General features: G+C 44.4%; 1 protein-coding gene across 3 annotated transcripts; it reads right to left on the bottom strand.

The window, feature by feature from the left end:
* Window positions 1-4,170: 4,170 nt before the first annotated feature.
* Window positions 4,171-10,039, bottom strand: SEPHS2 (selenophosphate synthetase 2). 3 transcript variants are annotated; one of them, XM_026515795.4, is made up of 2 exons: window positions 9,791-10,039; window positions 4,171-6,528 (listed from the first exon to the last, which is right to left on the bottom strand). In XM_026515795.4, the coding sequence occupies exon 2, from the start codon at window positions 6,265-6,267 to the stop codon at window positions 4,924-4,926; it is 1,344 nt and encodes a 447-aa protein (XP_026371580.2). In that variant the 5' UTR covers window positions 6,268-6,528; window positions 9,791-10,039; the 3' UTR covers window positions 4,171-4,923. The 3 variants fall into 3 exon arrangements, 2 of the variants coding, with proteins under 2 accessions (XP_026371580.2, XP_048080724.1); XM_048224767.2 differs by having other exon boundaries at window positions 4,171-6,662; window positions 9,791-10,023; XR_008960463.1 differs by lacking the exon at window positions 4,171-6,528 and adding an exon at window positions 7,315-9,618 and having other exon boundaries at window positions 9,791-10,023.
* Window positions 10,040-13,862: the final 3,823 nt, after the last annotated feature.

Genomic DNA, 13,862 nt, shown 5'->3' on the forward strand with positions numbered 1-13,862 from the left:
TGTTCTTACTAAGTTTTTCAGGAGGAGTCATGACAGAGGCTTTGAGAAATCTCTAGACTAGCCCATTCAGGCCAGGGAGTCCCCAAACACCTTTGGAAACCCTTCCTAGGGCGCCTGGCTGGCTCAGTCAGTAGAACATGTGACTCCTGATCTCAGGGTCATGAGTTCAAGCCCCACACTGGGTGTAGAGCTTACTTTTAAAAAAGAGAGAGAGAGAAAGAAGTCCTTCCCCAATCTATGTATCCAGCCTTATTCCCCTACACCCATGCTGAAATCCAGCCAGATGATCCCCACTCTCCTCCTCCCTAATTTTGCTCATATCTGGAATGCCCATTCCCCCTTCTCTGCATATCCAAACCCAAATTCTACTCATTCTGCAGAGCCCTGCTTCAAAGCCACCTCCTCTGGGAAGCCTTCCTAAACTTCCTCCAAAAAGGAAGTAATGTGACCTTCTATAGCACTTAATCCATTCTAGTCCATATGGCACTTACCATTCTTCGTCTCGATTTTGGGGTGATGGGTGTCCCTGTCCTTGATGTCCTTTTGGATTGAGTCTCCTGGAGAACAGAAGCAGTGTCAGGCTTTTGTTTCCCCAGGGCCTAGTACTTGAATAGATTTAATAAATACTAATTTATAGGAGCATGTCTCATGGGATCCCCTCCATGACTCCCCTGCGGTAGGTGGGTATGACTGTGCCTATTTTACAGATGAAGAAACTGAGGCCCAGAGGCTTATCTGAGATCACCCAGAAAGGTGAATGCTGAAGCTCACCAGCAGCCCCCAGTGCTCCTCAGCAAGTGGAAGAAATCTCCCTACCCCCACAAGGGAGTAAAAGAGGCAGCTCAGTATTTTTCGTATGTGCTGAGGTCACCTTGCGACTCCCTTTTCTTCTGTCCTTCTGTCTTATCCCTTCATCTTCTTTCTCTTCCTCTGTCTTCAACTTCCTCTCCTTTTCCTTTTCTTTCTCTTTTCTTCCGTCGCCTTCCTTACCTCTGTATCTGTGATTCTGTTCTGATTTCTACCCGAGGCCCTGCCCCTCCACCACCTGCTGCCTCTGTTTCACTGCCCAGCTCCTCCCCAAGGAAAAATGGTTGCCTATCTTGCTCTCAACCCCCAACCCGTTCTAGGTTACCTAAGAGGACACAGGCCAGGGACGCATCCCATCATTTCCCTCCCCCTTTGTACCGCCCGCTCCAACCAGTGAGAGAGCTGTGTGTGTGAATAAACAGAACCAAGGCCTGAATTTCTTCTCCAAACCCTTGTCGTAAGAGATTGGTGATACCAGCCTCCACCACTAGGAGACGCCAAGAGCAAGGAAAGTGTGGACATTGAGGGTGCTAGGGTCCCCGGTGTGTACCCTACTCACTCACTCATTTATTCAATATATTCTGAGCACTAACTATGGACCCGACAGTGTTCTAGGTCCTGGGGATACGGACCATCCCCTGCCATTTTGGAGCTTACATACTAGCAGAAAGGGACACTTACAAAGTAAACGAACACATTCTCCAGATAATTACAGATTAGGGTTAGAGCTATGAAGCCAATAAATGATGTGACGAGTTGGAGATTCCGTAGGCGCTGGCTGATGTCAGAGAAGGCTTTTATAAGGTTTAATTTGGGCTGAGACAGGGTTGAGGGTGAGCCTGCCAGGTAGAGAGCCTGGAGGCGAGGCTCCAGATAGAGGGAACTACAAGTACGAAGGATCTTGGTTTGTTTGCAGCGCCACAGGAAGGCTAAAGGGCTCGAGTTCAGCGAGAGAGGGAGGGCGAGTGGCATGAAATGAGGTCGGAGATAGCTAAGCAGGGGTTGTACGGAAAATGATTTAAAAGCTTTGAGTAGGAGTAAAGCTGGTTGAATTTTTAAAATCGATTCATTGTTATAGTTAGATAGTATGTACATTACAACTATGTAAATACTCATTGCTGAATACTGTATATGATTACATTGCATTTGTCACACAAGGTTTTATTTTTTGTGGGAGTTGATAACTGCCTCATTTTTTTTATTTGCTCGTTTTCGATATAATTATCACTAATTCTCTTTACACCTTCCATTAACCCTCCAATGTAATTTTTCACAAAATCAAATGTATCAGTACTCAAACAGGTCCATTTTCCTTTTCCTGGGAGCCTTCAGGCTCCTCTTCCCGAGTGATGTGCCTGTTCCAGGCTGCTGGCTTTCTAGGCCCGCTGTACAACTGTTACCTTGAAACCTCCCTTCACCTTCTCCTGTGCTGGCTTGGGTTCCCGAACCCCATGCTTTTCTCTTTCCCAGTTTGCCCCTCTATTTTCCTAGAGCACATCTTCCAGTAGTTTCTTGAGAAAGAGTGCATGGGATGAATCCACTTTGATACTTTGCATGTCGAAAAATATCTTTATTTTCCTTGTTTGTAAAATGTGGCTAGGTATAGAATTATACAGAGAAAATCATATACCCTCAGGATTTGAAGGCGTTACTTCATTGTCTTTTAGCTTCCAATTCTCTGTTGAGAAGTCTGATACCATTCTTATTGCCAGACCTTTCTACACGCTCTTGCCCTCCCTCAGAAGGTTTGGGGAGAGCATAATGACTTAGAAGCATGGACTCTGGGGCATCTGGCCGGCTCAGTCAGGGGAGCATGCAACTCTTGATCTTGCCATTGTAAATTTGAGCCCCACATGGGGTATAGAGATTACTTAAAAATAAAATCCTAAAAAAAAAAAAAAAATGGACTCTGGACTCACACTGCCTAGCAGTTGGCCTGCGCAACTTTCGACAAATTTCTTAATCTCTTTGCACCTCAGCTTCCTCATTTGCAAAATGGGGTTGTTGGCAGTTCAAGTGAATTAATATCTATGCAACACTTTATCGCTGGTATTTTAAAATTTAATAAAATTAGTGTAGGTCGTTTTTCATTTGCTATGCTGGGAAGTCAAGAGATGTGTGATATTTACAACTTTTTAAATTTTAGAAAAATTTCTTGTATCATTTCATGTGTTTTTTTTCTTCCATTTACTTTATTACCTCTTTTTGGAATTCCTCCTAGGTGTGAAACCTCTGGGCTTACCTCTCGTTTCCATACTTTTTTTTCCCTATTGTGCATCTTGTTACTGTTCTACTTTCTGATAAATTTCTTCGACTTTATCTTCTAAGTATTCTACTGAATTTTAAAAACCTTAGGTATATTTTATATTCTAAATGCTTTGTTCTCTTACTATCTTTTTATGAACACTTTTATCTTCTTAACCGCTTTTTCTTTCCTTCTGCTCCCTGTTTTCTCTTCACTGAGTTTTTTGTTTTCTTTGACTTCTTTTCACATTAGAGGCTTACCTCAAATGTCTGGTGATCCTTGACTGCTTATATTTAAGAATGAGGCATTGAAAAGAATGTGCTTGAGTGAAACTTTTCAACTGGCAGGCTTCCTGGTACAGGGATTTTCACTGGGGGCTCCCTAAATGTTTACAGGTCTTTTTTCTGGGCGTATTCTTTTTCTCCAGAGGAGCAAAGGTGGTATAAGCTTCCTGGACAGTGTTTTTAATAGTTAAGGTGAGGAAGGGGGCTGGGGCAGTCTCGTTTTTCAGGCTTTATTCTCGTTTTTGGTCAGGCCCCCTGTCCTTTACTGTGGTGTCCCCAGCTTTGCAGTAGTTTTAAAAATTTTCCAGACCGTAAACCTCCCTTTACCTACAGAGGTGAGAGGCAGTCATCTGGCTATGTGACATGGGGGAGAGGTTTGTGAACCTCAAAGATCTAATTGTAATTACCCTGTACAGAAGCTTTCAAACAGTGTCTGTTTTTATCCCCACCCTTGACCCCTTAGTACCTCCAGAGCACACCTCCTTGCTTCCTGTTAGTATTCCCCAATTCTAAAGGCATTTACTTGGGCTTCCTCTATTCTGCTAAGTCAGTTACCCTTCTTCCACCTACTTTAAATCTTCCAAGTGTTAACCCCTTTCTTTTGCTATTTCCTCTCCCACCTGCTTGTCCTTGTGTTTATGCTTGTTTTGAGTCCTTTGCTATCAACACAGAGGGAGGGTGCAAACCTAAATCTAGGTGTTAAATCCTCTGGTCCAGAATCAGGGAAAACATTCTCACACTCTACCTGCCAGACTCTAAAATGTATCAACTGATTCATTTTATAAGACTGTAAAAGATTCAGAATTCCAAGAATCCAAACATTAGCCAGAAGAATTTTTCCACAAAGTCCTTTTTATTTATTTCACTAGAAATTACTCTTTATTGATTAAATCTCCAGGAATTTTCAGCACAAGATCGAACATCTTAATGACCACCAAGGTTTGGGCTCTGGGGTTTGTTCTGCCTCTCCCAGTCCTTAAAGGGGTTTAGAGGGAGAGACGTCATTAACAGAGACCAAATCAGATGGTTGCAGGTCCTCCTTTCCCAGTCATTGGACAAGCTGCTCAATTCTTGTCCAGAGCAGGAAAGAGCCAGTACTTCAGAAAAATCTAATAAAGAATTTGACAATGCAATGTAAGATCTCTCTGAACAATTTAGATTTATCAACAGTATTGGTCCAAACTTATTTGCTTCTTATCTAAATCATTTTGCAATTTACCTTTTTTTTTTATGTGTAATTCTTATTAAATAACCTCACTCCCTGTGCAGACATGAATCAACCCAGTGCCAAGAAAAAATCCCTCAAACCAGAATAGCCTCATCTTGCTCTTGGAAAGAAGTAACAGAGGTTTTTCTGCTCCTCCTCCACATACTAGATGAACAAACCTGCCCCTAAAGTCCAAAATGTTACTTCTGGCCTTGGAATGTGCAGCCTGTGGGGGGCTGATTCAAATCACCTTGAAAGGGCCACTGGAACTACTATGCAGGCAGCCTTCTTTGGAAATTTCTTCTTAAAATAAAGTTCTGAGAATCGTTCATGATTGTGTACAAAGGCTCTAAGGTCCAAACAACTTCTGCTATTCCATCTCACGAACTAGGCTCAGAGGAGGCATTGGAACTGTCAGGAACGAGAGCAGGAGCAGTGGCCCCACGAGGTAGGACCTCAATAACTCGAGGCTTGTCAATGATCCGGGCTGTCCGGTTTCCCTTTTCCACAATACCGACGATCCATGCTTGGTGACCCTCTCCATACTTGGAAGATTTTATTTCAGAACAAAAGCGAGCTGCTTGTTCTCTTGGCAGACAAATCAGTAACCCCCCAGAAGTTTCCGCTGAGGTTCCTTGAAGGAGCCCAAAGCGCCCACTGGCCTTGCTGATGGCAGCCATCTTGGCAATAATTGGCAGATTATGAATCACAAAGGACACCTCATTTCTTTGTTGTTTCGCAAGGTTCTGAGAGTGTCCTAGAATGCCAAAGCCTGTGATATCTGTGGCTGCGTGTGCGTTAAACGTGTGCATTAATCCAGCAGCAGTCCTGTTTAGGGTAGCCATATTGAACATGGCTTCCTGATAAGCCAGCTCTACCTCTTCTCTGGAGACCACCATATTTATTTTATTCCATCTCTCAGGATTATCCAGCCATTGGTGGGCATTGACAGCAACTTGGGTTCCTAAGGGTTTGGTTAACACGAGCACATCGCCAACAACTGCACTGTCAGGCATGATGAATTCATTTGGCTGACATACCACAGTGGCAACCCCACCGACGATAATCCAAGGGTTTACCACCGTCTGTCCACCAGTCACTGCAGTCCCTCCTTCCTCAGCAGCATCGCGAAAGCCTTTGATCATGAGTGGTGTTATCTTTTCTCGTTCCTCCTCGGTCATACTCTGGCTGACGCTGAGTAACATCAACATGTTGTCACATTCAGTAATGCCCATGGCGTAGAGGTCACTCAGCACGTTGGCACACGCTATGCGCCCCATCATGTAGGGATCTTCCACCAAGGGGTAAAAGAAATCCGTGGTCTGCACCAGTGACAGGCCCCCGTGTCTCAGGGGTATGACGCAGGAGTCCATCCCAATGCCCAGGGCTGGAAAGGTGGGGTTGGGTTCGGCCCCGGCCGGCAGGCCGCCTTCCTGGGCCGCCTCTTCATGGCCTCCGACCAGGCCCAGGCCCAACGGGGGCCGCACGTCTGGCCGCGTCAGTCCCGCCAGGAGTTTGAGCAGCGTCTCCTGCGGGACCTTGCAGCCTCAGCCCTTCATGCCGGAGAAGCCCGTCAGCCGCCAGCTCGGGCTGAGGCCCAGCGCCTGGGGCTCGAAGGGCCGGTAGCTCGAGAAGCCCCGGCCCAGAGACAAGCCCGCGGAGCCCGAGCCTTCCGCCGCCGCCACCACCTCTCCGCCGGCGCCCGTCACCGCGGCTTCCGCCATCGCGCCCGCCGGGCAGGGAGGGAAAAGAGGAGAGGCGAGCTCCCTTCTCTTCTCTACTCCAGTGACTACGGACTAACAGTCTGATATTACCGCAGAGATTCTCCCCGGCACGACTCGCGCCACCGGACTCACGCCGCCGCACCGCGCGCTCCTGGCCTTCCTGAGGGAGGAGCCGCCGGCCTCCTATACTTATAGTCCCAGTGATTGACAGCCGTACCATCCAATGACGACCTCGCTACCGAGAGGCGGGCTTCCTTTCGTCTAAAAGATAAATTACAAATCAACCAGCAGCTTGCGAAATTGGTCCCGGCGAGATGACCGGCGAGTGTTGTGGTTCGCTCCCCTAGTTGTGATTTAAACGATCTCTTGGGAGTGGCTGGCGGAACTTTGCTCCCCTAGAGGCAGTTTACCAAGGGCAGCATTTTCGAAGATGAGGAAGATCGGTCACTGGGCAGATTTCATGCAGGTCAGAATTGTCCGAGGGTCATTTGACAGCGCTCGTGACCAATCCAGGATAGGAAAATAGCCCAGGGAAAAAATTCGGAAAGAATGATGAGAAATTAGATATTAAGTTACTACCATTAAGCTAGCAAATCCTCGCATCCAAATCATGAAATGTTAAAATGGGCTTCAAAGAATTTTAAGACTCAGGGGGGGCCTACCTGCCTCAGTCGGAAGAGTATGCGACTCTTGATCTCCGGTCGTAAGTTCCAGCCTCACATTGGGGGTAGAGATTACATTTAAAGAATAAGATCTTAAAGTCTTTTAAGACTCTTAAATCCACCACTAACTGTGTGAGTCACTTTTCCTCTCCCAGCATCAGTTGACTCATCTGGACAAAAAAGTGGCTTATCTTGTTCTGTTCTAAAGTTTCTATATATCTTTAAGTGAGTATATATGAGAATCTGTGATGTATCCATTAAGAGCAATTTGCCAATATCTATTAAGCATATAACTGCACATAATATCTTTGACTCAGCAGTTCCAATTCTCGGACTTTATCCTACAGATGTACTCACAAGCTGTGAGTGGGAAATGATAGAGTTGTTTTATTTTTTAATTTTTTTTCTGTGCTGTTTGTAATATCGACCTACTGGAAACAACTTTAATGTTTATGAACTGTGATTAAAATAAATCGTGGAATAAATAAAATCTTTTTAAAAAATAAACTAAATCATGGTACGTCTATATAATAGACTACCCAAGCAACTCTAAAACAATGAGAAAACGTTGATGTAATTATATTGATAATAGTTACAATCCTAAGAGGCACAGTTCTAAATGCTTTAGTATATTAACTACTTAGCCCTTACAATAACCTTTGAATTAGGATTCTTTCCACATTTTACAGATAAGGAATATAAAGCACAGAGAGATAAAATGACCCACTCAAGGTCATAGCCAGTTTAGAAAAGAGCTGGATATGAATCCAAGCATTCTGTTCCAAAGAGCACCAGGCGATATTGCCTATGATGTTTGTTAAGAGAAACAAGCAAACTTCAGAGCAGTATTTATATAATACTATTATTTGTTGTAAAGGGGGGAAATATATGCAATGGCGATATTTCTGGGAGGAGAATCACCAGAAACCGGTGAATTGATTGCCTCTGGGGAGGGAATGAGGTGGTTGGGATGGGAGATTCTTCATTGTATTGTCTTTTTGTTCTTTTAACATTTGGAACTTAAATTTTTTTTTAAAAATATTTGAGTGTATTACATACTTTAAAAAAAGAAGAACAACCTGCCTATGGGACTGTAAATTGGTGTAACCATTTTGTAAAGGAGTTTGGCCTTAACTGATTGAATCAAGCATGTGCAAACCCATGCATTCCACCCATAGGTGGAACTCCCCAGCAATTCTACCCATAAAACATGCCCTAGCCTGGGTGGCTCAGTCGTTAAACGTCTGCCTTCGGCTCAAGTCATCATCCCAGAGTTCTGGGATCGAGCCCTGCATCGGGAAGCCTGCTTCTCCCTCTCCCACTCCCCTTGCTTGTGTTCCCTCTCTCGCTGCCTCTCTCTCTAATAAATAAATAAAATCTTAAAAATAAATAAATAAAACATGCCCTGGAGAAACTCTTGCAAAGGTGCCCCAGGAAACACATGCAAGAATGTAGGAGCTCTGGAGACTGATTACACAGCGATGTGAAGGTACTTAACACTACTGAACTATCCACCTAAAAAAAGGTAAGATGGTAAATTTCATGTTACCACAATCAAAAATTTTACCACAATTAAAAATATAAAAACATAGGAGTACCTATAGCTCTTACAGCAAGTCATTACATTTGGTGTTTATTATTCTGCAATAAGTATTAAGTATTAAGGAGTAAATTGGAAGAAACTCGAACGTTAAAATTAGACTGAGCTGCAGTCTTGGCTCTCCTAATGACCTTGGGCAAATTATCTAGCCTCTAGGAACCCCAGTCTCACTCCCTAAAAAGTAGTCCTTTCACCTGAAGGTAATGATAGACACCAGATGGAGTTTTTTCTGAGAATTAAATTTTAAAATGTGTGTGAAGCTCCTAACACAGGTCCTGGCTGATGGTAAGCTTCACATAAATGATAGAACCTAGCATTCTACACTACTGTTAACGTGGATGTAGGGGCTGGAATTTAAATTCACAACACTTAGAACATCTTGGAATTTTTAAAAATAAAAACAAGTCCAGGGCGCCTGGGTGGCACAGCGGTTGGGCGTCTGCCTTTGGCTCAGGGCGTGGTCCCGGCGTTATGGGATCGAGCCCCACATCAGGCTCCTCCGCTATGAGCCTGCTTCTTCCTCTCCCACTCCCCCTGCTGTGTTCCCTCTCTCGCTGGCTGTCTCTCTCTCTGTCAAATAAATAAATAAAATCTTTAAAAAAATAAAAAATAAAAAAAATAAAAACAAGTCCATTTGTCTTCGTAAAGAAAAGGCAGACTGTAACGCCAGAACCCTGGAAACAACCCATGGGTCTGTTAACAGGGAATGCATAAATGAATCGTGGTATAACTACACAATGGAATATTGTGTCTCTGTGAAAGTGAATGATAGGTCTAGGCATCATCAGTACGGGTAATCTCAAAAACAAAATGTTAGGAGCAAGAGGCCAGTTACAGAAGAATACATCAGCTATTTATATAGAGTTCAACACCAGGCAAAACAATAATATATTGATAAGATATGCAAAACAAAAAAAAAAGTTTTTAAAAGTAAGAGAGTGGATGATGAACAAAATTTAGCGTAGGGATCACTTCTGGGGAAGAGGGCCTAGGGCACCCGTACGTTAAGTTCTGTTCCTTGGGCTGGGCTGTAGAGACATGATGTTCTTTAAACCGTACACATCTATTTTCCCACTCTCTTTTTGTAAGCTGTGTGTCAACATTAAAAAAAGAAAAGAGAAGAAAATGTGTTATATTTCAGAATTTAAAATTAATACTAAAGGATTAAAAATAAATCCCCGAATGAAAAATACTAAAGGAAAAACGAGATAATGAAAAAGCAAGAGATGTGGAAGCAAAAGACCTCTGGATTTTGTCTGACCTTGGGATTCACGGTCCGCGACCTGTCTGCCCTTGAAGAAGTGATACGCCTCTGTACACCTTAGTTTCCACTTCGGTGAAATGAGGGCCATCATCTCTGCTTAGGATCTGGTATAAGGATCGTATGAAAATCTCAACTGTGAAAGTTCCTTTGCAAAATGTCCAGTGTGCTGTACTTGTGAACGATCTTCCTGTCACTAAGGCAAACATGAAAACGCCCTAGCACGTCTGTAGTCAGCTCACCTGGGTTAAAAAGTGACAAGATCAGGTGCCCCTGTTTATAAGCTCTCTTTGTTCTTTGGACTTTCTCCTCTCAGCTTTTAGGACAGTTTGTAGTTTTGTTTTTTTTTTTAAGATTTTATTTATTTATTTTACAGAGAGAGAGAGTGAAGGAAAGTACAAGCAGGGGGAGGTGCAGGGGGAGAGGGAGAAGCAGACTCCCTGCTGAGCAGGGAGCCCCATGCCATGTGGGGCTCGATCCCAGGACCCCAAGATCATGACCCGAGCTGAAGGCAGATGCTTAACTGACTGAGCCACCCAGGCATTCCCCCCTCCTTTTTTTTTTTAAGATTTTATTTATCGGCGCCTGGGTGGTTCAGTTGGTTAAGCAACTGCCTTCGGCTCAGGTCATGATCCCAGGGTCCTGGGATCGAGTCCCACATCTGGCTCTCCCTGCTCTGTGGGGAGCCTGCTTCTCCCTCTCCCTCTGCCTGCCACTCTCCCTTCTTGTGCTCTCTCTCTGTCAAATAAATAAAATCTTTTAAAAAATAAAGATTTTATTTACTTGAGAGAGAGTGAGAGAGAGCACAAGTAGAGGGGAGGGGCAGAAGGAGAGAGAGAGAAGCAGACTCCCCGCTGAGCAGAGAGCCCCAACGCTGGGCTCGATCCCAGGACCCTGCGATCATGACCTAAGGCAGCTGCTTAACCAATTGGGCCACCCAGGCGCCCCTGTAATTCTTTATTCATGTGATTAGGCCACGAATGTCTGCCCCCTTCGTCTGTAAGCTGCACAGGGCAGGGGCTACCCTGTTGCGTCCACCCTGGCTCCCCTGGCATTGTACATGGCAATGACATGTGATGAATGAATACGTCATTTTATGCAACTGGGTTTGCTAGGCCAGGCATGGTGCTGAGCGTTTTCACTTACTCATCTCCTCATTGAAGCTCATAGCAGCCCCAGGGAATTGGCATTATTAGCTCCATTTTAGAGATGAGGAAACTGAGGTCCCTAATAGGTCAGGAGTCCTGCACAGGGTCACCTAGGGAGAATACAAACCCAGCTCTGTTTGACCTGAAGGCTGGGGCTCTATCCCTCATCTTGCCCCTCCTCTTGAGAGTACTAACAACTCCCATCATGCCCCTCGAGGAAGCAGGACCGTTTGGAGGGAAGGGCTCATCCCTACAGCTCCCTGCTGCTTCTATTTGGAAGCAATGTTCATTCAGGCCAAGAAAGTCGTGAATTTGCCTTGGTCGGGGACCAACCCACCCGGCTCCGAACAAGTTCATGTGCCTTTGTGAAGGTGATCCACACGGGTCCTTCGAGGGGGATCCTTGTGACTGTAGCATTTGAAAGCATCCCTTTCATCTCATTCTTGTTTTTCACCGAGAGATCCATTGAACCGTATCTATAGCCTGGGTTAAAGCTATGGGTCAAAGATTGCAAGAGTAAAAACCTGGAGGTGGGGCTGGGAAAGCAGGCAAAGGAGAGAGAGGTTTTATTTATTTATTTATTTATTTATTTATTTATTTAGATTTTATTTATTTATTTGACAGAGAGAGAGACAGCCAGCGAGAGAGGGAACACAGCAGGGGGAGTGGGAGAGGAAGAAGCAGGCTCATAGCGGAGGAGCCTGATGTGGGGCTCGATCCCAGGACTCTGGGATCACACCCTGAGCCCAAGGCAGATGCTTAGCGACTGAGCCACCCAGGCGCCCCAAGAGAGAGGTTTTAAAGAACAAAAAGGTCTGAATACCAGCCCATCATTTGGTTTTCACATACAACAGAAGCACTGGGGCTAGTGCTATAGTATTTTTTTCTCATTATGATAATTTCCAGTTATAACACTACACTTCAAGATTCAGTACACTCAATTTTTCATTTTTTCAAGATTTTAGTTTTAAGTCATCTCCACACCCAGTGTGGGGCTCAAACCCACAACCCTGAGATCAAAAGTTACACGCTCCAGCCAGCCGGGCACCCCAGACTCAGCACACTTTATTTTTATTTTTTGAAGTTTATTTATTTAAGCAAACTCTACATCCCTAATGTGGAGCTTAAACTCACGACCCCAAGATCAAGAGCTGTATGCTTTACTGACAGCCAGCCAGGCGGCCCAGGTTCGGCACACTTTAAAGAATTTTTAAATTGTGGTAAACTATACACTCAGTGGTATATTTCTAGTATACCGAAAATACTTCCCTAGGTTTAGTAGACTTTTTTTTTTTTTGGTTTAGTACACTTTTTAAAAAATATTTTATTTTATTTTTATTTTTAAATTTTTAAAAAGATTTTATTTATTTATTCGACAGAGAGAGAGAGACAGCCAGTGAGAGAGGGAACACAAGCAGGCGGAGTGGAAGAGGAAGAAGCAGGCTCATAGCGGAGGAGCCTGATGTGGGGCTCGATCCCAGAACGCCGGGATCACGCCCTGAGCCGAAGGCAGACGCTCAACCGCTGTGCCACCCAGGCGCCCCTATTTTTAAATTTTTTAAAGATTTTATTTTTAAGTAGTCTCTACACCCAAGGTGGGGCTCGAACTTAAAACCCTGAAATCAAGAGTAGCACGCTCCGTTGCCTGAGCCAGAAAACTTATTACAAGATCATTACGTGTCATTGGAGAAAAATCACAAAATGCAGCTTAGCAAAAAGGAAGAAAGTTAAAATAACTCGAAATCCCTCCTCCCAGAGAGAAGTACTAGCAACAGCCGAGCAGTGAATTTTAGACATTTTCCTCCAAGGTGTAAGGAGAGCCACTACCTCATACTGGACTCCAGGGGGCGCCCTGTCACTCCCTCCAGGCGAAGAGGAGCTGTGTGCTCTGTGTATTTGCACGTACTTTCTAACTTTTTAAAACAAAAACTAGATCATTCCAAGTATTTCTAGTAAGAAATAACATAATGGATGAAAATAATCTGGCATGTAATAGATGCTCAACACTCCTGCTGGGTTCATTCATAAATATTTATTGAAAACTTTTTTCCCCAAAGATTTTATTTATTTATTTATTTATTTATTTATTTATTTATTTATTTGAGAGAGAGCACAAGCAGGGAGGGGCAGAGGAGGAGGGAAAAAGAATCTGAAGCCGACTGCACTGAGTGCAGAGCCAGAGGAGGGGATCGATCCCATAACCCTGAGATCATGACCTGAGCGGAAACCAAGAGTTGGATGCTTAACCAATTGAGCCACCCAGGTGCCCCCTATTCATTGAAAACTTTTGTGCACTAGATACTGAAGCTATAACAACGAATGCCAGGCAAAAATCTCTGTCCTCATGGAGCTGACATGCTAATGGAAAGAGATAGCAATAGGTAAGATCAATCATTTGTTAGTTAGAGTTAGATATTGAAGAGGGAAAAATGAAGTCTGAAGAGAAGGAGGGTAGGAAGTCTGGTATGTGGATATGCTTTGTGTAATTGTCGCCAGGGAAGGCCTCACTGAGAAGGTGACTTTGAAGTACAGGCCTGAGTCAAGAGAAGAATAGCATGCATTTCCCAGATATCCGGGAAAGAGTGTTTCAGGTGGAGAATGGCAAGTGCAAAGGCCCTGAGGCAGGAGTGTACCTGGGGCGTTCTAGGTGCAACACGGCTGCCAGGATGACTGGTGCACATTAAGTGGAGAGAGCTGAAGGAAATGAGGTCAGATAGCTGCGTCACAAGGTTGGTGGAGAGGGCACAGGACACAGGGCCTTCAAGGTCAGTGTAGGACTGATGTAATCTGACTTTGCTATAGCTTTTACTCTGCATTCAAACCCTAAAGGTCAAAACATTCCCCATTGGTCCGAGCCCCCACCACCCTGGTCCAACATCCAGGTCAGTGTCCCCATCCCTGGCCCCTGAACCCAAGCCTGACCC

Source organism: Ursus arctos, unplaced genomic scaffold (genome assembly GCF_023065955.2).
Source record: "Ursus arctos isolate Adak ecotype North America unplaced genomic scaffold, UrsArc2.0 scaffold_2, whole genome shotgun sequence".
Taxonomy (NCBI): Eukaryota; Metazoa; Chordata; class Mammalia; order Carnivora; family Ursidae; genus Ursus; species Ursus arctos.